This window comes from Rana temporaria, chromosome 1 (assembly GCF_905171775.1).
Source record: "Rana temporaria chromosome 1, aRanTem1.1, whole genome shotgun sequence".
Lineage (NCBI taxonomy): Eukaryota > Metazoa > Chordata > Amphibia > Anura > Ranidae > Rana > Rana temporaria.
Window position 1 is genome coordinate 518,234,221 of NC_053489.1, and position 24,579 is coordinate 518,258,799.

Genomic DNA, 24,579 nt, shown 5'->3' on the forward strand with positions numbered 1-24,579 from the left:
TTACAGGTTACCAGTTTAGAGTTAGAGGAGGTCTAGTGCTAGAATTGTTGCTTGCGCTCTAACACACGTGGCGATACCTCAAATGTGTGGTTTGAATGGCGTTTACATATGTGGGATGGACTTATGTGTGGGTTTCGCTTCTGAGCGCGAGCTACCGGGGACAGGGGCGTTTAAAAAAAAAAAAAAAAAATCGATCTCATGCTGACAGCCGCGATCACAACTTTGTTTACTTCCGGGAACCCAGGCGTGACGTCATAACGCCGCACCAGGGCCTCTGACAGTCAGAGATGAAATCTCTATCGTCGTCATCTAGCACCGGCCGATTCTTTCTCCAGGCCCCCGATGGCAGAACCCGGGGGAACGTCACTTCCTGTCACCTATAAAAACGATCAAGCGTCGGAACTGCCGCTATGATCATTCTTATGGTGCACAGAATCGCTGGCTAGAAATTATGATATCTGAATGATGCCTGTAGCTGCAGGCATCAGATATCCCTGCTTAACCACTTGCTTACTGAGCACTTAAACCCCTCTTCTGCCCAGACCAATATTCAGCTTTCAGCACTGATGCACTTTGAATGACAATTGTGCGGTCATACAACGTTGTACCCAAAATAAATTCTTATCATTTTTTCCCCGACAAATAGAGCTTTCTTTTGGTAGTATTTGATCACCTCTGGGGTTATTTTTTGCTAAAACAAAAAAAGATGGAAAATTTAGAAAAAAAAAAAAAAAATTCATGTTTTATATTTTGGTAATTTTTTTTGCAAACAGATCATTTTTCTCCTTCATTGATATGCGCTGAGACTGCACTAAGGGGCACCGATAGGCTGCACTGGTGGGGACAGATAAGGCAGCACTGATGGGGACAGATAAGGCAGCACTGATTGAGGTACTGATTAGTGACAGATTTTGCACTGTGGGCACAAACAGGTGGCAATGATAGGCAGCGCTGACAGGTGGCACACATGGGCACAGATGTGCTGTCCACAGCTATTCCTGATTGGGACCGATGTCCCACTGTCTTCTGCAAGTGATCAGCTTTTTTTTCCCTCCTCACGCTATTAGCGCAAGGAGAAAAAAAATAGCCAATTACCTGCTCTGTTTACATCACACGATCAGCTGTCACTGGCTGTTAGCTGATCACGTGGTAAGGGTTCTGGACTGACCCCTTACTCTGATCTGTGATCCAGCAAGTCTATGAGACTCGCTGATCACAGAGCGAACCGCGCGTGCCCTCCCAGCAATTCAGGTCTGTGCTGTAGCCGTCATTCGGCTATAGCGTGGACACCAAGAGGTTAAAGTCCAGGACGTCATATGACATCCTTGGGCTGGAAGTGGTTAAAAAGTCTGAATTTTTTATCTTAATGCATTCTATATATATAAAAAAAAAAAAAATCTGTGTGCAGCAGCCCCGCTAATACTTCCCTGAGTCCCATCTCTCTCCAGCGATGTCCACGAGTGGCTCAGCTGTCCGGGACTCTCCTCCTGATTGGGTGAGACAAAGCAATGGCGCCATCGGCTCCCGCTGCTGTTAAAGTCAGGAAGGAGAGAGCGAGAGAGCGAGAGAGCGAGAGAGCGAGAGAGACTCGGCTCGCGTGTCCCCCCATAGCAAGCTACTTCCTCTGGGAGCACTCGCCAGGAGAAGGGAAGAGGAACCCAAGAAATGGAGGCTATGGGCTGCTCTGTGCAAATCCATGTCACAGGGCAGGCAAGTATAACATGTTTAATTTTTAGAGAGAAAAAAAAAGAAGACTTAATCACTTTAAGGTAACAGCACTGGTCTCAACGAACCTTGTGTAACATGTCCCCAGGTTTGTATTTGCTTCTGCAGCATATCATCAGCCAAAAATGTAGCATGTCCACATTCTGACCCTTATTGCCTTCTAAGTCTTCAGTTTGGACAGTCCTCTCAGAGAGGCGCTTATGATCATAGTTTATGTGAGGGCATAGCTGCTCTCTATTTGCTATCCATGTGGGTTTGTGTCCCTGAGCACCACCAGTGAGTTTGGGGTCGTGCACCCACACGGATGTCAAATCACAGCTGTGTCTGTACAGCCGCTGCATCCAAGTGATATGAACGGGACTGCCTGCACGGTGACCTATGGAACACCTTTATACCCCTTGCAGGCAGCACAAGGCCCTCACAAGGGTTTAACCTTAAAGTGGAGATCCACACAAAAAGGGTAAGTTCCACTTTTAGGCCTCCTTCCTTGCCCGTCTGTGAAATGGCACTTTTAGGAGCATATAGCAGGTACCCGATTTTGACAGGAACCCGCTCCCACTGCTTAGCCAATCAGAAGTGGAAGTTCTCCTCCCCGCAATCTTCTGGGACACATGACAGGTCTCAGAAGACTGTGGGACTATTCACAATGCGCAGTGGGCACCTGGCTGTCATGCCGCAAGCTGTCACAGCCAGGTGCCCGTAGTTAAGATGTCAGGGACAGACATCAGGGTAAACCGGCGGAGGTCAGCACAGCGCTGGATGGTGGGACAGGGGAGTTCAACTACTACGGTTTATGTAGCTGGTGACTTCTGAATTTTACACAGGAGACTGGAGCTCCTTTTTAAGTCCCCCCCCCCCCCATTAAGGAGACCTTTACCCCCCCCCCCCCCCTTTAGTGTGAGCATTTCAGGACAGAAGAGTGCAGAGTAATAATAATAATAGAGGGTGATTAGTGTGAGGAGTACCTGCTCAGCCACTGCCCTGAACAGACAAGATCCATCCTTAGCGATCTTCTTCCTGTACAGCCCCTTAGACCTCAGGTAAGTGTCCATGGCAGCCTCCTCCTTGCTGGCACTGCTGAGGGTAGGCTCTGCGCCCTTCACCCGGGGGCCCTCCATCTCCGAGTGCTGAATACAAACAAGCGTGTCTCTGCTCTTCTCTATCTAACCCGCATGGCAGAAGGGCAGACAGGGGCCGTGTGGCAGGGGTCGTCCTCCAGTGGGGGGCATGAAAGGGGCACATAGGGGCACACACAGCTCCACGTGCAGCGCCAGGTGCGTTTGACAGACAGGGCCCCCTGCTACTCAGCCATAGGGGAGCTCAGCATGGCGGCACCGACCGCTACAACAAGCCGTTTACCTCCATAGGGAGGAAGGGCGAGGCAATGCGGCACCCGGCGGGGGAAACGCACGAAGAAACGAAACAACTCCGCAAGGAAAAGTTTTGTTTTCAGTTTAGAGCTGAGTGCTGGGCTGGGCGAGAGGAGGGGGAGGAGCAGGAAGTGCTGAAGATGAGGAGAGAACTACGGGCATGCGCAGTACACACACACACACAGCTCACACATACAGGACTACACTTCCCATATACACAGAGGCCTGGTCCTCATTACATAAACAGGACTACACTTCCTATGTACACAGAGGCCTGGTCCTCATTACATACACAGGGCTACACGTTCCACATACACAGAGGCCTGGTCCTCATTACATACACAGGACTACACTTCACATATACACAGAGACCTGGTCCTCATTACATACACAGAGACCTGGTCCTCATTACTTACACAGGACTACACTTTCCATACACACAGAGGCCTGGTCCTCATTACATACACAGTACTACACTTCCCACAGACACAGAGGCCTGGTCCTCATTACATACACAGGACTACACTTCACATATACACAGAGACCTGGTCCTCATTACATACACAGGACTACACTTCACATATACACAGAGACCTGGTCCTCATTACATACACAGAGACCTGGTCCTCATTACTTACACAGGACTACACTTTCCATACACACAGAGGCCTGGTCCTCATTACATACACAGTACTACACTTCCCACAGACACAGAGGCCTGGTCCTCATTACATACACAGTACTACACTTTCCATATACACAGGGGCCTGGTCCTCATTACATACACAGTACTACACTTCCCACAGACACAGAGGCCTGGTCCTCATTACATACACAGTACTACACTTTCCATATACACAGGGGCCTGGTCCTCATTACATACACAGGACTACACTTCCCATATATACAGAGGCCTGGTCCTTATTACATACACAGGACTACACTTTCCATATACACAGAGGCCTGATCCTCATTACATACACAGTACTACACTTCCCATATACACAGAGGCCTGGTTCTCATTACATATACAGGACTACACTTCCCACGGACACAGAGGCCTGATCCTCATTACATATACCGGACTACACTTTACATGTACACAGAGGATTGGTCCTCATTACATACACAGGACTGCACTTCCCATACACACAGAGGCCTGGTCTTCATTACATACACAGGACTACGTTTCCCACATACACAGAGCCTGGTCCTCATTACATATACAGCACTACACTTCCCATGTACACAGAGGACTGGTCCTCATTACATACACAGGACTACACTTCCCACATACACAGAGCCTGGTCCTTATTACATAAACAGGACTACACTTCCCATATATACAGAGGCCTGGTCCTTATTACATACACAGGACTACACTTGCCATATACACAGAGGCCTGGTTCTCATTACATACACAGAACTACACTTCCCACAGACACAGAGGCCTGGTCCCCATTGCATACACAGGGCTACACTTCCCATGTACACAGAGGCCTGGTCCTCATTACATACACAGAACTACACTTCCCACAGACACAGAGGCCTGGTCCCCATTGCATACACAGGGCTACACTTCCCATATACACAGAAGCCTGGTCTTCATTACATACACAGGACTACACTTCCCATATACACAGAAGCCTGGTCTTCATTACATACACAGGACTACTCTTCCCATATACACAGAGGCCTGGTCTTCATTACATACACAGGACTACACTTCCCACAGACACAGAGGCCTGGTCCCCATTGCATACACAGGGCTACACTTCCCATATACACAGAAGCCTGGTCTTCATTACATACACAGGACTACACTTCCCATATACACAGAAGCCTGGTCTTCATTACATACACAGGACTACTCTTCCCATATACACAGAGGCCTGGTCTTCATTACATACACAGGACTACTCTTCCCATATACACAGAGGCCTGGTCTTCATTACATACACAGGACTACTCTTCCCATATACACAGAGGCCTGGTCTTCATTACATACACAGGACTACTCTTCCCATATACACAGGGGCCTGGTCCTCATTACTTACACAGGACTACACTTTCCATATACACAGAGGCCAAGGTGTGCAAGCTGTTCCAGATTAAACAGCTGCACACATCGGTCTACCATCCCCAAACGGATTGCTTGGTAGAACGTTTTAATAAGACTAATAAGTCTATGCTCTAGAGAGTGGTACACAGGGATGGGAAAGACTGGGACTGCCTGTTACCAGCTCTCCAGTTTGCCTTTCGGGAAGTGCCTCAGGACTCCACAAGGTTTTCGCCCTTTGAGTTGGTGTATGGGCGGAGACCTCGCAAACTACTGGACTTTGTTAAAGAGGAATGGGAAAGTGAACCTTTTGAGCATAAGAGTGTTCTTAAATATGTCTCCCAAATGCAGGAAAGGATCCTTAACCGTGATGCCACTGGTCAATGAACATTTGCAAAAAGCCCAGGAGGCTTAACAAGGGGTCTATAACAGGGCTGATAAAATAAAGCACTTCCGAGTGGGGGATCGAGTAGTGGTGATTATTCCCACCGTGAAAATTCTTGGCTAGATGGCAAAGCCCCTTTGAAGTTGTGGAAAAAATGGAGGAGGTAAATTATAGAGTCCACCAGCTAGGCAAGAGGAAACCGCATCAGATATATAAGAACCGGAAACCTCCCTGGCTGCTGCAAGACTTGAGCTTCAGGTTGGGGTGGAGAGTGTCCATGTAGCAAATACCCTGGCCCAGATTCAAGAAGCAATTGCGCCCGTGTAACCATAAGTTACACGGCGCAATTGCTTACTTGCTCCAGTGTAACGAGTGCTCCTGATTCAGGAACCTCGTTACACCGACTGCAGCCTAAAATCTGCGCGGCATAAGGCACTTATGCCTCGCAGATTTTAGGCTGCATTCTTGTACTTGCCGCTAGGGGGCGCTCCCATTGTGATCAGCGTGTAGTATGCAAATTGCATACTACCACTGATTCACAAGCTTGCGCGGGCCCCGCGCAAGCCAGCTACGGAGTTTCTGTACGGCAACTTTAGCGCAAGGTTGCCCCTTCTAATAGTAGGGGCAGCCAATGCTAAAGTATAGCCGGCCTTCCCGCGCCGTGAATTTGAATTTCACGGCGTTTGCGTAAGTGATTCGTGAATGGCGCTGGATGCCATTCACGTTGACTTTGAAGCAAATGACGTCCTTGCAACGTCATTTGCGCAATGCACGTCGGGAAAGTTTCCCGACGGAGCATGCGCTGTACGCTCGGCGCGGGAGCGCGCCTAATTTAAATGATTCCCGCCCCCGGCGGGATCATTTAACTTGCGCGCGCTTACGCCGGGCAAATTTGCCGGCGCGCCCTCGCAGTTCACAGAGCTACTGCTCCGTGAATCGAGGGCAGGGCAAAATCGTTGCCCTGCTCCCCCGCAAATATAGCGCAAGCTGTGCTGAATCTGGGCCCCTGTCTCAAATCCAAAGTCAACAGGCAAAGGAGTTCTTGCAGAGAATTAAATAAAAATGTTCGGACTTGCCAGGTCTAACTAGTGTCACAGAGCACGATATCACTGAACCAGGAGTCAAAGTTTTTGTCCGGCCCTACTGCATCCAAGAGGCCCAAAGGAAGTCAGTTTCGGAGGAAGTGAAAAAGATGTTAGACATGGAAATTATTGAAGAATCGCAGAGTGAGTGGTCAAGCCCAATTGTGTTGGTACAGAAGCCCAACGGGACTCTGCAATTCTGCAATGATTTACGGAAACTAAATGAAGTTTTAAGGTTTGATGCTGTAACGGAAGGGCCATGGGACCCAGAAGCTCTTACACAGATTGAGCCAGGAAATAAGGGACATATGTTGGATTGTTTTAACATGGGTCTGTAATCCACAATATATTCAAGAATGTCTGCAAGAACTATTTACAGGTTGTTGATTCTGAACCCAACAGGTCAGTAGAAAGAGTGACTCATTCAATGTGGGAACACAGACTGTTAAGGTGTTGATGTCGTCTGCTACTGTAATGTAAATGAACCTTAGTATGGCTCCTAAGAACCTTTCATTGAATTATGCTAATTGACACTGTATTGTGTGAAAGTTCTATTGATGATAGATGTGTGTTGTGAGTTAGCACAGTCTAAAAGTCAGATGTCTGATTTGTGAGCTGTAGCTAATTAGCTCATGTAAATGATGTCTACTAAAGGAATGTGTATTGTGCCTACCTCATGTCCTGGGTAGATAAGCTTATTGAGAGAGTGGGTCCAGCCAGGTATATCACTACATTAGACCTCATTAAGGGGTATTGGAAAATTCCATTGACTAAGGCTGCTAGACAGAAAACTGCTTTTTCTACCCCAGAGGGGAGTTTTCAGTACAAAAGAATGCCTTTTGGACTACTCTAGCCACATTCCAGCGAGCAATAGATAGGATTTTACAAGCTCACTGGGAGTATGCCTCAGTGTACTTGGACACCATAGTAATTTTTAGCAAAGACTGGGAATCAAACTTGCCCAAAGTCCAGGCAGTGCTAGACTCCCTTTGGAAGGCGGAGATAAAATACCTGGGATATATCATGGGTAGAGGGGTGGTGAAACCTCACGTCAGCAAGATAGAAGCTATAACTGGCTCTGCCCCCTCACAAAGAAGAAGGTATGTGCATTCCTAGGCATGGATACTATAGGAGGTTTGTACCCAACTTTGCCTCAAAACCGGTGGAACACGTAACATGTTTCCAAAGGTGGACTTACCCTTTAACCACTTAACCTCGAGAAGATTTACCCCCCATCATGACCAGGCCACTTTTTGCAATACGGCACTGCGTTACTTTACTGAAAATTGCACGGTCGTGCGATGCTGTACTCAAAATGTGTTTTCTTTTTTTTCCCCACTATTATGCCCTGTACACACGATCGGTTCGTCTGATGAAAACACCCAAGCTCTGTCAGATTGGGTGTAGAGTGTCTGTGAACAGCAATTTTCAAGTCTTGCCACAGACTCTCAATTTTATTTTATTTTTCTCAATTGGATTTAGGTCTGGACTTTAAATGGGCCATTCTAACACATGAATATGCTTTGATCTAAACCATTCCATTGTGGCTCTGGCTGTATGTTTAGGGTCGTTGTCCTGCTAGAAGGCGAACCTCCTCCCCTCAAGTCTTTTGCAGACTCTAATGCCACGTACACACGATCGGAAATTCTGACAAGAAAAGTCTGATGTGAGCTTTTGGTTGGAAATTTTGACCGTGTGTAGGCTCCAACGGAATTTTTCTGTTGGAATTTCCGCCAAGAAAAGTTTGAGAGCTGGTTCTCAAATTTTCCGATGGGAAAAGTTCTTGTCGGAAATTCCGATCGTCTGTATGCAATTCCGACGGAGAAAAATCCTACGAAAGCTCCGAATCAAGTCAACGCATGCTCGGAAGCATTGGACTTAATGTTTTTTGGCTTGCCGTAGTGTTGTACGTCACCGCGTTCTTGACGGTCGGAATTTGGTGTGACCGTGTGTATGCAGCACAAGTTTGAGCCAAAATTCAGTCAGAAAAAAATCCACGGTTTTCTCGGAATTTCCGATCGTGTGTACGCGGCATAACAGGATTTCTTCTAAGATTGCCCTGTATTTGGCTCTATCCATCTTCCCATCAACTCTGACCAGCTTCCCTGTCCCTGCTGAAGAAAAGCATTCCCACAACATGATGATACCACCACCATGTTTCATGGTGGGGATGGTGTGTTCAGGGTGATATGCAGTGTTAGTTTTCCGCCACACATAGCATTTTGCTTTTAGGCGAAAAAGTAAAATTTTGGTCTCATCTGACCAGAGCACCTTCTTCCACATGTTTGCTGTGTCCCCCACACGGAATCTCGCAAATTGCAAATGGGACTTTCTATGGCTTTCGTTCAACAATGGCTTTCTTTTTGCCACTCTTCCATAAAGGCCATATTTGTGGAGTGTACGACTAATAGTTGTCCTGTGGACAGATTCTCCCACCTGAGCTGTGGTTCTCTGCAGCACTGCCAGACTTACCACGGGCCTCTGCTCTGCTTCTCTGATTAAAGCGGATGTGCCACTAAAACAATATATTAAAAGCTAGCAGCTACAAATACTGCAGCTGCTGACTTTTAATATAAGGACACTTACCTGTCCTGGAGTCCAGCGGTGATCGCAGCAGAGGATGAGCCGATCGCTCGTCACCCTGCTGCTCCCCCCTCCATCCACGGTGAGGGAACCAGGAAGTGAAGCGCTGCGGCTTCACTGCCCGGTTCCCTACGGCGCGAGTCGCGCTGCGCCCGCCGATTGGCTCACACGCTGTGTGCTGGGAGCCGAGTGTTCCCAGCACACAACGGGCGACAGACGGGATGTGACGGAATGCCCGTCTTTCGCCCGTAGCGTGTGGCCGGAAGTGGGTGCAAATACCTGTCTTTAGACAGGTGTCTGCACCCCCCTCCCCCCTGAAAGGTGTCAAATGTGACACCGGAGGGGGGGAGGGTTCCGATCAGCGGGACTTCACTTTAGGGTGGAGGACCGCTTTAAAGCTCTCCTTGCCCGGCCTGTCAGTTTAGGTGGACAGCCATTTATTGGTAAGTTTGCAGTTGTGCCATGCTCTTTAAATTTTCTGATGATGGATTAAACTGTGCTTCGTCAGAATTAGAAATACAATAGTAGACGTTTTTGTGGTTAGTGTTTTGTATTTGCCACTAGATGGAGTAATGCTTTCATTAATTAAAGTGTATGTAAACATAGTCACAGAAGAAAACGCTTTATGGCCCCTTTTAAACCACTGAGATGGGTTTTTTTCATGTAAAAAGTGTATTTTTAATGCTACAGTTATTCGGTACAAAGATATTTTAAGCAATTATGTGCTTCCAGCCTTGTGACAACAATAGAAGGCCCTTTTTTGTTTCAGCGTAACTCTGTCCCTGTGCACAGTCAGCTTGCTTAGGACATGGTTTAATGAGTTTGGTGTGGAGGATCCCTAATGGTCTGCACAGTCCTAACCTCAACCCTTCTAAACACCTTTTGAGATGAACTCGAATGCCAATTCCAAGCCAGATACTTGATCTCAGATACCTGAATGGGTACAGATTACAGAACAGTCTAGGGGTTTTCCTTTTGGGTTTTTATTGAGAACGATGACCTGGGATAGGTAGAGGGAGCATGGCATACTCCAAAAACTGTAGAACTGAACACCTTGAGGACTACTTCATTTCTAGCTTCACTTCCCAACCTGCTGGCTGCACTGCACAACTGCTGAATGTTCTGCAGAATGTCCATGCTGAAGGTGACTTGTACTTCTTCCGGAGTTTAAAAGTGTGATGCATTTGCCTATATGTCTCAGTTTAATTCTCCCTGCTTGCCATGTGTGATTCAGTCCTCGGCTAACAGGTTATTGAAGTGCTAATGTCCCCTCACTAGTTCTAAAGGTTAATTGATCTATTGTGTTGTGTGAAGGAGATCTGTGTTTAAGTGGCTTGTGTTAATTATTCTGATTGCTCCATTGTGGTAATTATCTCTCTATATGCGGGGTCGAGCTGTCTAGTTAATGTATTCAGTACAACTAGTAATTAGCGTCACTGATGTCATTGTCTAAAGAAATGTGTCTTCAAGAATCGGCACCGAGATGTCTGCCTGTCCTCTGTATGAAGAGCCCCCACTGTGTGAAAAGGGGGTGGAGATTTTATTGTTCTTTGATTGGTGATTAGCTTGTAAACTGTATATATATCTAGCTGAATGCTGCCATTAAAGCTGTCTTGTTCCAGCACTAAGCTTGTCTCATGTGTGGCTTTTTGGGCGACTCCAGGAATATTCCTCCTCGTGGAATATTAGGGTGATTTTCTTATGGGGAGAAGGGAAGACTTTGACGGGGATATCATACCAATACCGTCACAATTGGTTGGCAGCAGCGGGATTTTCCCTTCTACTCTCCTTTACACCCGGATTCCAAGCAGACACTGGAAGAACTACTGGAAGTTCGTGGAAGGATTGCTAGCAACAAAACCAAGCGGGTCATCATAGCAGAATCAATGGAGCTAGACCAGGAGGACGGGATTGCAGCAACGCCAGCTGTACAAGAGATGGAGACACCAGTGATTCAGGAGGAGGAATCGTCAGCCAACAAGCTAATGAGAGAGAAGCTAGCATGGTTCGGTCCGAACCCAACGTGAGTGATGGAGCTACAGGAGGCTAAAGAAATAAGGGACGCAGAACTACAGTTAAAACTGGCAGCAGTCCGACAAGCAGCCGCACATTCTCCGAACAGTGAGTACAGCACAGCAGACACAAGTTAGATTCCGTTTAGCGCTTTTAAAGCTTTTGATGAAAAGGACTGTGAAATTGATAACTACCTGGCAGATTTTGAGAGACAATGTAACCTGCACCGAATAGCTAGAGGAGAGTGGGTTGCAATATTGTCAGGCAAACTGTCAGGCAAAGCTTCTGATGCTTTCCGGACCGTGCCAGATCAGGATATCCATAGCTACGCCCGGGTTAAAGAAGTGCTCCTGGCTCGTTATGCAGTAACCCCAGAGTCCCACCGACAGAAGTTTAGGGACTCACGCAAAACCACGGAAGACTCTTACGCGGAATGGGCATGCCAGTTATCCCTGTCGGCCTCTAACTGGGTTAACAGCAGCCAGGCCACCACTGCAGAGGACATTTTGCAAATAATGCTCCTGGAGCAATTTTACAATCACATCCAGACGGATGTCCGTCACAAAAAGCTACACACAGTCACTAACTCCTCAGCAATAGAGTTGCTTTCTCATTTAGCCACAGGATCATCAGTTGCCTCCTGCAAATATCCACCAGGCTCTTCTTAGTGAGAAAGATGTAGATTCACACCATCATAGGACAGCTGGACTGTTTCCCCCCAACTTCTTCCTGGCTCTCTCCAGGGAGCTTCTCCAAACCCCTCTTGATCCTTGGTTTTCAGCTTGAGAATAGGCCTACCAGCTAATTCTAGCTGGAACCTCCATGTATTCCCTACAGATTCTTTCCAAAAGTTGGAGTCCCATAAATATTCAAGCTGAATTCCCTGTTCTTCCTCCCGCTATAATCCCAGAATTCTAGAATTCTCTAGAACAGGGGTCCCCCAACCCCCAGGTCATGGACCAGTACATCCTGTCAGACACCGGGCCGCACTGCGGGAGCCTCTGAGGGAGCAGAGGCTGTTTGTTTACATAGCAGTGTGACGGTATTGGTATGATATCCCCGTCAACGTTCCCTTCTTCCCATAACGAAAATCACCCCAATATTCCACGAGAAGGAATATCCCTGGAGTCGCCCAGAAAGCCACACATGCCAAGCTTACTGCTGGAACAACACAGAGTTTAATGTTATAACACACACAGCTTATATGTCATTTCCAAAACTGTTACAATGACAAATCTCCGCCCCCCTCTTACACAGTGGGGGGTCTTCAATACAGCTCCTTTGAAATAAAGATATTTCTTTGAACTAATCAGTATCTAGCCGGTTCGGCACCGCATATAGAGAGATAATTACCACAATGAAGCAATCAGCATAATTAACATGAGCCACTTATCTAATCACAGTAACCAGTAAACATAGGGCTAGAACAATTAACATTTGAAACAGGACTAGCTGCAGAAGGGTAAATACCATAACAGCCTTAAACAAGCAGGGAGGATTAAACTGAAGCATATAGGTAAAAAGTCCTTCACAAGCAGTATGCCACTCGAATCACCGCTTCCTCTGAGCTGGGTCCACCTCCTATGAGATCAGCTGCACATTCGATTTTTATTGGATCAAAGGAGGGGAACCCTACTGTCAACTGCGCATATGCTGATTTTAGGTTTCCCGCTCCTTGACAATCGAATGTAGGCTGCCGGCTGATCTGTCTTGGGCTATAGCGCTGGGGAGAAGCCTGGCAAATGACTCGCAGCATCTGGTGGCAGGATTCAGTGGCAAGTGACAAGCTGCATCTGGTGGCAGGTGACAGTGGCAAGTGACAGTGAAAAATGACATACAGCATCTGCTGGCAGGTGACAGTGCCAAGTGACACGCATCATATGATGGCAGGTGATGGTCGCATGTATCAGTGGCAAGTGACACACAGCATCTGGTGGCAGGTGACAGTGGCTACAGGCTACATTTGGTGGCAGGTGACAGTGGCAAGTGACACACATGATTTGGTGGCAGGTGATGGTGGCAAGTGACAGTGGCAAGTGACACACATCATCTGGTGACAGGTGATGGTTACAAGTGACACACATTATCTGGTCGTAGTTGAGGGTGGCAAGTGATACGCTGCATCTGGTGGCAAGTGACACGATGCATCTGGGGCAGGTGATGGTGGCAAGTTGCAGACTGGATCTGGTGGCAGGCGAGGGGGGAAAATGGCACACTGCATCTGGTGGCAGGCAACAGTGGCAAGTGACATGCAACATCAGGTGACAGTGGCAAGTGACACGCATCATATGGTGGCAGGTGACAGTGGCAAGTGGCACACAGCATCTGGTGGCAGGTGACAGTGGCAAGTGCCACACATCATATGGTGGCAGGTGACAGTGGCAAGTAACACATCATTTGGTGGCAGGCAATGGTGGCAAGTGACACACAGCATCTGGTGGCAGGTGACGGTGGCAAGTGACACACAACATCTGGTGGCAAGTGGCACACAGCATCTGGTGGAAGGTGACAGTGGCAGGTGACACGCATCATATGGTGGCAGGTGACAGTGGCAAGTGGCACACAGCATCTGGTGGCAGGTGACAGTGGCAAGTGCCACACATCATATGGTGACAGGTGACAGTGGCAAGTAACACATCATTTGGTGGCAGGCAATGGTGGCAAGTGACACACAGCATCTGGTGGCAGGTGACGGTGGCAAGTGACACACAACATCTGGTGGCAAGTGACACATGATGCATCTGGGGCAGGTGATGGTGGCATCTGGGGCAGACTGCATCTGGTAGCAGGCGACATGGGAAAATGGCACACTGCATCTGGTGGCAGGCAACAGTGGCAAGTGACATGCAGCATCTAGTGACAGGAAACTGTGGCAAGTGACAGGCAGAATCTGGTGGCAGGTGACAGTGGCAAGTGACACACAGAATCTGGTGGCAGGTGACATTAGCAAGTGACACGCAGCACACGGTGGCAAGTGACATGCTGCATTTGGTGACAGTGGCAAGTGACATGCTAAATTTGGCAGGATATGGTGGCAAGTGACATGCTGCATCTGGTAGCAGGACACAGTGGCAAGTGACATGCTGCATCTGGTGGCAGGTCACAGGAAAGTGACATACAGTGCATTTGGTTGTAGGCGACAGTGACAAGTGAGACACAGCATCTAATAGCAGGTAACAGTGGCAAGTGACACACTGCATTTGGTGGTAGGCGACAGTGACAAGTAAGACACAGCATCTAATAGCAGGTAACAGTGGCAAGTGACACACTGGATCTGGTGGAAGGATATAGTGGCAAGTGACAAGCAGCATTTGGTAGCAGGATACGGTGGCAAGTGACAAGCTGCATCTGATGGCAGGCTACAGTGACAAGTGGCAAGCTCAGGGCTCCCACTGATGCTCCATTATGGTGATTGGATTTCATTATATATTACAATGTAATAATATAATGTAATATTAAAAATAATGTACCGTGGTGTCGGGATGATTGAAGTGCCAACACCAGCCATTCTCCCGTCAATCACCCAATATCCCCCGTCAAACCCCTCCAACCCAACACCCCACTGAGATGCACAAAGGATGAGGAAAAGGTGAAAACAAGTATTTTGTTTGGAAAAATGCAGTTGTTTATGTTGTACAGTTAGCAAACTAAATTGTATAAACTCAGGGTTTACATCTACTAAAGCCAAACTCAAAACTAAAACTCTCATTTAAATATATTCCTTAATAGCCACAACGACTATAAATCCACTACGTGTGCACCAAAATGCCTTTATAAATCCAGATATCACCATGTAAAAGTAGCAGTGACATCATCAGTGTGCTGTACATTGCCTGAACAGAGAGCAGAGCTATAGGGGCGAGACAACAGACCCCACCCACTATAGGTTGCCTGCAGAAAACTTCAGGAAGGGGTGGCGACAAGACCAGTCACCCTGCAGAAAGACAGAAAGCAGCAGTGATCAGTTTTACTGGGGCTTTTGCAGAGAGGGGAAGTTTCACACTGGATTATTACACAGATCTGTACACCAAGATTCAGATACGAATACACATTCCTAGTATATTTAGACAACATTTGCATAACCTGGAGTTGAGCTTTAAGTCATGTAAGGAACTTACCCTAAAACACTAAGCACTGAATAACATACTTACCACCATCAACATATTTATTACCCCCTCATTTGTGTCATCTGTAGATGTATGGCATTGTCCCACCTTTTTGGTCAAATCTGGCCCCATATGAATGCTGAAAGTGAGCCCTATGTCAGAGAGAGTGCTTCTGAGATGCAGTAAATGTAAATGTTGGTTCTGTACAGCTTGTCCTTGTTAATGCATACTGAGCTCCTGTGATCTCTAGTGCCTGCCATGCCAGCTGTTATCAAGCATTTAGCCGAGGTTCACACTGCTGCGGGAATGAAACCGTGCGAAACCAATTCACAAGAAAATTGGTATTACATGTTCTACGTGCTAGGGGGGCTAGTCTCCGTTGGGTCCCCTGGGTGACTGGTGGAGCCTAAGCATGCAGGAAAATGGGACATTACGAGACCTCATTGACCTGTGGGAGATCGGTCAAGTAGATCAGTGGTTCTCAACCCTGTCCTCAAGTACCCCCAACAGGCCATGTTTGCAGGTTTTCCTTTATATTACACAGGTGCTTTAAATCAATCTATGGTTTGGTATTTTGGACAGCTATTTTATCTAAGAGAAATTCCCATAACATGGCCTGTTGGGGGTACTTGAGGACAGGGTTGAGAACCACTGACCTAGATGACCCTCCGACAAATTTACTGAACTTATGCTTGATCTGGCTCTTGAGATTTGTGGTGAGTCGCTGGGATATAATACATCTCCAGTGAACACCACACCTCTCAGATATACCAGGCTGTACAAGAGGTACAGATTTTTTCTCCGCTTGTCGGCAGTACCTGGAATTGTATGCTTTGTAAGAGTAGTGGTACAGGAACTTAGAACTCTGAATTCCTGCCCACCAACACATGACAGCTTACGCTCCCAAGAACATGAGGCCTTTTGGGAATGAAATAAAGGTGGAGTTTCCAAGGACACCAGTGTTTTATGCACTGCCTAAGATACATAAGTCCAGGGCCGGTGCTACCACTAGGCAAACTAGGCAGCCACCTAGGGGGCGCCCAGCCACTTGGGTTCCTCCTCTCTTCTCTCTGCAGCAATCAACTAAGAGTCAGCATCGGCAGGCAGCCGCCGCTCCATTGTCAGAGGTGCAGCGGCGGGGAAGGACTATGTCTGTGTCCCAACTCCTGAATAAATGGAAGCAAGCAAACATTCATTGATAGGCACTGGTGAGGCTACATTTGATGGGTGCTTCATTAAAAAGGTGGGGTTTACATGGGCAGGGAAATGGGGGTGGAGCCAAGGGGGGGCGACAAAATTAGGTTTTGCCTAGGGTGTCAAAAATCCTTTCACCAGCCCTGCATAAGTCTGCCATGGACCCCCCAGGTCTTCATATTCTGGACAAGGTTCCCTCACAGAACGTGTCCGCGGATCTATTGATTGCATTTTACAGCCATTTGTCACTAACCAACCTTTGTATGTGAGAGACACTTTACATTTACACTACTGCACGAGACTTGGTGGTTCCACAGCAGACAGTGTTGCTAACTTTGGGTATAGAGACTCTGTATTCCTCGATACTCCATGATAGGGGTTTACGGGTGATACAAAAGGTCCTAAATACACAAGCACTGAACAAAAGTAGACATCATTTGTTTGTGTTGAAACTCTTGGAATTCCTATTAACACATAACAAGTTTACGTTTCATCAAAGGTTTTTTTGCCAGGCACAGGGCACTGCTATTGGTACCAAGTGTGCCCCGACATATGCCAATGTTTACCTAGGTGTTTGGGAGGCCTGGCTTTTTAGTGGAGAGGGGACTTCATCTGTGTACCAGGACAGAATTTTGTCCTGGTACAGGTACATTGACAACATCCTCGTCTTGTGGACTGAAACTAAACAGGAAGAGGAAGCCCTGAATTGTTAACAGCTTGTGCAACAATAATTATAATTTGTCCTTCACTAGTGAATGTGACCCAGTACGGGTCAATTTTTTGTATACTTGACCACTGAACAAGGTGAGAACAGTGACATTAAAACCAATTTATATAGGAAACCAATGGCCATTAACATCCTCCTGCACACATACAGTTTCCATCCTAGATCACTAGTTCTTAACATACCGGTAGGACAGTATCTGCATGCACATCATAATTGCACGGAAACTGCAGACTTTGAGATGGAGGCAAAAAATCTAAGAAGGAAATTCAATCAATGTGGCTATCAGAGGAGGTAGTTGACTAACGCCTAACAGAAAGCCAGAGATAGCGATAGGGAAGCTCTAATTTTTAGACAAACAGGTACTGATGAGGACAAGATATCTAACACTTCTAATACTAGAATAAGTTTACAATTTAGTGAACTGGTACCCAGGTTCAGGGACATATGTACCACACACTGGCACCTGTTGACGGATGACAATGCTGTCAGAAATGTTACCATTCTCTGTTTGCAGTCTATGGGCCAGATTCACATAGAAATACGACGGTGTATCTCCTGATACACCGTCGTATCTCTGATTTACGTTGGTCGTATCTATGCGACTGATTCATAGAATCAGTTACGCATAGATATGCCTAAGATCCGACAGGTGTAATTGTGTTACACCGTCGGATCTTAGGCTGCAATTCCAGGCCGCTAGGTGGCATTTCGCTTTATTTACGCAACGATTATGCAAATGAGGAGATACGCCGATTCCGAAACGAACGACCGCTCGGGGCTTTTTTTTACGTCATTTGCGTTCAGCTTTTTCCGGCGTATAGTTACCCCTGCTTCTATGAGGCGCAGCCAATGTTAAGTATGGCCCTCGTTCCCGCGACGAAATTTGAATTTTTTACGTCGTTTGCGTAAGTCGTTCGCGCATACGGATGGACGTAATTTACGTAAACGTCGAAACCAATGACGTCCTTGCGACGTCATTTGGAGCAATGCACGCTGGGAAAATTTCCGGACGGCGCATGCGCTATTCGATCGGCGCGGGAACGCGCCTGATTTGAATAGTACACTCCCCCTAGCCGCGGAATTTGAATTCCGCCGGGGGATTTACGATACGCCGCCGCAAGTTTTGAGGTAAGTGTTTTGTGAATTACCCACTTGCCTCAAAAACTTGCGGCGGCGGATCTTAAATCACATAGGTTATGCGGATCTAAAGATCCGCTAACCTATGTGAATCTGGCCCTATGCCTGTATCTGACCATCTGTTGTTGACTTGGCTTGTCTCATCCTGCATCCAGTTATTCTCCAGCTCTACTCTGCATGCTACCTGGTCCCTGCTGTTTTTTTACCTGCTGAGTGTTAGTAATCCTGCCACACCAGTAACCTGCTAGCTGCCCGTCAAGCATCTGCTGTCTGCCTAGTCTGGGGTCGGCTGCCACCCGTCCCTGGCGACACACCTGTTGCCTGCTGCCGTGGCTGACGGATTATCTTACCGGCATTAATACCTCGTTTCGCTCTTGCACCTACTGTTGCAACATCAGTGGCCTCCCTCTACAAGTCAGGCTCTGCCACAAGGTAACATCTTCCTTCAAGGAACACTAAAGGTTAATTTTTTATTAGATCAATTGATTGCTGTAAGCTAGAGCATTTAAATATCACTTACCTCGTTTTTCCTTTTGACCTCCAAAATACAGTAATCCAGGTTTGAAAATGCCATTTCCTGTCTCTCCTCTTCTTGCTTTCCACCAGCATCTGAGCCGTTTTGCATGGTGGAAAGCAGAATGTTCTCACCCCCTCCCTATGACTACAGGCCTGCGTGAACATGCTCTCTTATGCCTCACAGGCATGGAGGCTAAGCCTAATAGGAACTGTAGTTTCCATTAGGCCGTGATGTAGCAAGAATGAATGCGCACCGCAAACCAGGAAGTCAGTGAGAATAACGATTCAGGAGTGACAGAGGTGAATAAAACAACTCGATTTCAACAGGTATCAAACTAGTTATAATGCAAAACATTACTTTTTACTTTATCAGCTACTGTGAGGCCCCATACACACGACAGAGGAACTCGACGTGCTTGGCACGTCGAGTTCCTTGTCGAGTTTTGGGATGAAGCCGCCGAGGAGCTCGGCGGGCCGCCTTCTCCTATAGAACAACGAGGACAACGAGAAAATAGAAAACATGTTCTCTATTTTCTCGTCGAGTTCCTCGGCGGCTCCATCGAGCCAAAACTGTACAGACGACAGAGTTTCTCGGCAGAATCCGGGTTTTGACCGAGTTTCTCGGTGAATTCTGCCGAGAAACTCTGTCGTGTGTACGAGGCCTCAGACTTTAATTTAAGAGGAAAATATTTTTGTCTTTACAACCCCTTTCAGCCTTTGGCTAGGAAAGAAAGGGCATTTATTAAGGATAGAAGAGATATCTGCCTTAATAAAATAACAATTTGTTAATGATTCCACACTAGTAACAGTGGGTGTGGAGTCGTTATATACAAATATTAAACAAAAAGATGTTCTTGATGAGGCACAATGGGCTCTGCATAATAACACCAACCTTAAAGCAGGGGTTCACCCTATCGACGGAAAAAAAAAAATTTTTTTTTCTTTTACCTTAAAATCAGGCATTGTAGCGCGAGCTACAGTATGCCTGTCCCGAATTTTTTACCCCCGTACTCACCTTGTAGTCGTCCATCGAAGATACCGGGGAATGGGCGTGCCTATGGAGACGGAGGATGATTGACGGCCGGCTCTGGCGCGTCACGCTTCTCCGGAAATAGCCGAAATAGGCTTGGTCCTCACGACGCTTGCGCATAGCCTGTGCGCAGGCGCCGTGAAGAGCCGAGACCTACTCCGGCTGTCTTCGGGGAGAGTGACGTGCCAGGGCCGGCCGTCAATCATCCTCCCTCTCCATAGGCACGCCCATTCCCCGCGGGAGCCGAAATCTACGATGTCCGAGTACAAGGTGAGTACGGGGTTAAAAAAATCGGGACAGGCATACTGTAGCTCGCGCTACAATGCCTGTCTCGATGGTAAAATGTGTCGGGGGGGGGGGGGGTGAACTACCGCTTTAAACAGTTACAAATTGATTTCATTCAAATTTGGGACTCCACCTGTCAAATATAATTATTTTTGGCACCAGGGGGAGCTTTCAATAAGGTAAAGTGTGTTTCTATGGGGGCTAGATATGCCCCTAGTGTAGCTTCTGTGTTGCACGTCTATCACTTCCTATCACTTCCTATCCACTGTGATGTCTGCTTTCGGTGTTTTTTGCTTTGTATCTTTTGGTTACTTTGTGGTAAAGCAAGGGGGGAGAAACCCCTGTAGCATACTAATATGCTTTTACTAAACAAGAATGCTGTGTACATACAAACTACTTACAATTGTAGGAAAAAAATACACGTCATACAGATTATTGCAAATATGTATAGAACACACATGAACTACACAACCTTCCTAGCAAATAAGCATTGACAATGGTTGGTATGCAAAAGGGATACAGTAAAAAGTCACTTTGGTTTATAGCGGTTTCATAATCTCTGTCGGGAACCAGTACACCAGGCTACTTGAGTGGCTGCAGACATCGGGACTCTCTTTTAGTGTACATTTAGCATTATCGCCAAGTGAAGTTACCATTTTGGTCTTGTGAAGTACCCTCTGGCACAGACCTTCCTTCTTCCCAGGTCTTCTTCTTCTTGTTTTGGAGCCTTACCTCTACCTAGCTCTTCTTCCAGATCCCCCCCTTGTTCTGCACATGGCTGTGTTATCTTCTTTTTTGCCTCTCCCCATTTCCTGACAACATCACTTCTTGCCTAACTAGCCCTTATGAACCAGTTAAACAAGTTAATTAGCATCTGAATAGAGGATGTCCAGTTCTTGAATTATAGATGGTAGCTAAAATGTATTATTTCATATATACTATTTTATACTATTTTTAAAACATCACTAAAATAGCCATGACAACACATTGTCCCCCCATTATGCTCCTTGTTTCCACCTAAAGCATCCTCCTTGTATTACACATTGCACTATTATTCCCATACCAAATGATCAAACTGCAACATTGTAACTTTGTAGCAAACTCAGCAAAGTTAAAGGCTGTGGCAGGGGGCCAATCTGTGTTATACACTTGTTATAAAACAGCTAAGGCCCCATGCACACAAGACGCTGGTAAACGCGTGTTCAGAGGCATTTGGACAGCTTTTTCAACTGCCCCTGAACACATTCAATGTTATCCTATGTGTCCATGCACACAGTCACGTTTTTCTGCATTTTTCGGCAGTTGCGTTTATGCTCGTTTTTTCAGAAGCAAATAAATGGGTTCAGACGCAAAAGTTTTAGCGTTTCAGATGCAAAACGTGGTACCAGCGTTTTGCCGCGAATTTCGTTTATAGCCGTTTTTAAAGGTGACCTATTTTTTTACATTAGAAATCTCAAAAATAATGGCAAATGATGAAAAACCATTGAAAAAAACATAAAAAAATTTAATTGCTTGCATTGCATTGTGGACAATCAACAACTTGTGGCAGGTGACCTGGCCAGTGGACAATCCACAACTTGTGGCAGGTGACATGGCCAGGTAATGTGGCAAGTGGACAATCCACAACTTGTGGTAGGTGACGTGGCCAGGTGATGTGGCAGGTGACATGGCCAGGTGACGTGGCCAGTGGACAATCCACAACTTGTGGCAGGTGACATGGCCAGGTGACGTGGCAGGTGACGTGGCCAGGTGATGTGGCAGGTGACGTGGCAAGTGGACAATCCACAACTTGTGGCAGGTGACGTGGCCAGTTGACGTGGCCAGTTGACGTGGCAGGTGACGTGGCCAGTGGACAATCCACAACTTCTGGCAAGTGACGTGGCCAGTTGACGTGGCAGGTGATGTGGCCAGTGGACAATCCACAACTTGTGGCAGGTGACATGGCCAGTTGACATGGCAGGTCACGTGGCCAGTGGACAATCCACAACTTGTGGCAGGTGACGTGGCCAGGTGACGTGGCAGGTCACGTGACCAGGTGACGTGCCAGGTGACGTGTCCAGTGGACAATCCACAACTTGTGGCAGGTGGCGTGGCCAGGTGACGTGGCAGATGACGTGGCAAGTGGACAATTCACAACTTGTGGCAGGTGACGTGGCAAGTGGACAATCCGCAGCTTGTGGCAGATGACGTGGCAAGTGACACACTAAATACAAGTACACTGCTGCTCTCTCAGCTGCTACTCACTCTGGTCTCACAAAATGGCTGAAATGGTTAAATAATACTGTTTTTTGAGCTTAGGGAGGGTCTTATGATGTTTCTTAACTAAACGCTTATAAACGCAAACACGGTAAAACGCCGCGAAATTCGCGGCAAAAACGGGCGTTTTAAACGCCGTTTTTTGCGTTTGAAAACATGTGTTTAGATGAGTTTGCATCTGCGTCTCGTGTGCATGGGGCCTTAGAACCATACAGGCATTATATTTTACATCATTATGGTATCACTGGGCCAGCATCAAAATCCAAAAAAGCACTGACCATAGATAGCGGTCAAAAAATCTCTGGAGAGATGATGGCATTGTCAGGGAGACTACTGCAATTTTACAAATGACTTAGCAGGCATGAATGTATCATGAAAAAAAAAAATATTCACTACTAGTTATACTTAAATGTTCTGTTATTTGTTAAAAAGATTGTTGGAAAATAAAGTATGGTAAAGTAGCTATGGTTTTCAGACAGAAAAATGCTTTACTTGTAATCAAAATAATGAAACAGCACAACAGAAATGTGGTGAAAACATACCAATTACTGATCAGGGATTTATGGTCTTTTTTAAGAAAAATATATCTTCAATAGAAATTGTAGAGAACAAAAAGTCAATGCATACTCCAGCTGTAAATTACATACACTGCATGACAGAATAACTTGTGGATGGAAAAGTATGAAGAAAATGACAATAATACAAGTGCAATAATCTCTTCAATAACACTAGTAACTACAGTTCTTCACCACAATGCACACAAACACGATTCTTCTAGCTTGGCCCAAAATAGCTAATAATTACCGTCCATTTTTTTTAAAGTATTGAATAAAAATGCAATACATTGCAGGTACATATTTGAAAATACCCATTACAGTACTTTCAATGAATGTTCTTGTAAAGTGATTTTTTGATTGTTTTTAAAGCATCAGGCCAATACAGGTTCATTTTGTTGGCTAGAAAACAATGCAAAATTATAAGGAAGTGTTTTCACAATAACTAAAGATGGCAATAACCAATTCAAATACCCCAGGAATTAGACAAAAATCTATCCTTGAAGTGGAACCCCCCACACTTACTAGGTCTAGGGAGAGCTGAAGATGCTATTTTACTTTATTTACCCCCTGCTCTCTCCAGCTATTGCCTCTTCTTCCCCTGGCACTCTGGGCTGTGGGCAGACATCATCACATACAGTTCGGGGCTATTAACCGTTTATTGTATATGTGGAGGAGACAGGAATATGACAGTGGCACAAAGTGCCTTAGGCCCCGTACACACGGTCGGTTTGGTCCGATGAGAATGAACCGAAGTTCATTTTCATTGGACCAAACCGACCGTGTGTATAGGCTATCGGTCCGTTTTCCTTCGGTCCAAAATTGTAAAACACGCTTCAAAACCGAACCGATGGACCGCTACCCCATCGGACCAAACCGATGTTTAGTACAGAAAAGCATTGGTTCAAAACCCGCGCATGCTCAGAATCAAGTCGACGCATGCTTGGAAGCATGTTTTACTCGTTTTATTCAGCACGTCGTGTGTTTTACGTCACCGCGTTCTGACCCGATCGGATTTTGAACTCATGGTGTGTACACACATCAGGCCGTACGGCCACTTCAGAGGTGAACCGATGAAAACGGTCCGTCGGACCATTCTCATCGGTTTTGTCCGACCGTGTGTACGGGGCCTTAGAGTGGGGACTTTGCGGAACTGGTTGCACCCCTGGAGGATAATGTAAGCATTACACCTTATTCCTTTACTTCCAAATCGAACAAGCAGCTAAAATAAAGAAAGGATGTTGTACACTATGCTATGGACCAAAATGTAGTGAAATTAAATATACTTTAAGCTGCTGACCCCACTGAGACTACTACTATAGCAGAGTAGGTGATCAATATAAGGTATAAAAGGGGGTATTGCGCTGTTTATTTTTGGTGTGTGCCCCTTCAATACACCTAAAGTTGGTGTGTTTGTGAAGTGACAAAATATAAAGTCATATGTTGTGCAAAATATAAAGTGATATGAATATTACAATGAGTTCATAAATAACTCAAAGACCATAAGATATGCTAGCATTCAAGGTATGTCTCTGCGCAAGCTCACATAAATAAAAT

General features: G+C 46.3%; 1 protein-coding gene across 2 annotated transcripts in view; it reads right to left on the minus strand.

Moving 5' to 3' along the window:
* Positions 1 to 3,145, minus strand: part of OTUD4 (OTU deubiquitinase 4) — a 73,938-nt gene extending 70,793 nt beyond the window's left edge. For both annotated transcript variants that reach the window (XM_040331615.1, XM_040331607.1), the window contains exon 1: positions 2,691 to 3,145. In XM_040331615.1, the coding sequence (XP_040187549.1) occupies positions 2,691 to 2,843 (153 nt within the window). In that variant the 5' untranslated portion in view covers positions 2,844 to 3,145. The remainder of the gene's footprint in view (positions 1 to 2,690) is intronic.
* Between the last annotated feature and the right edge of the window lie 21,434 nt (positions 3,146 to 24,579).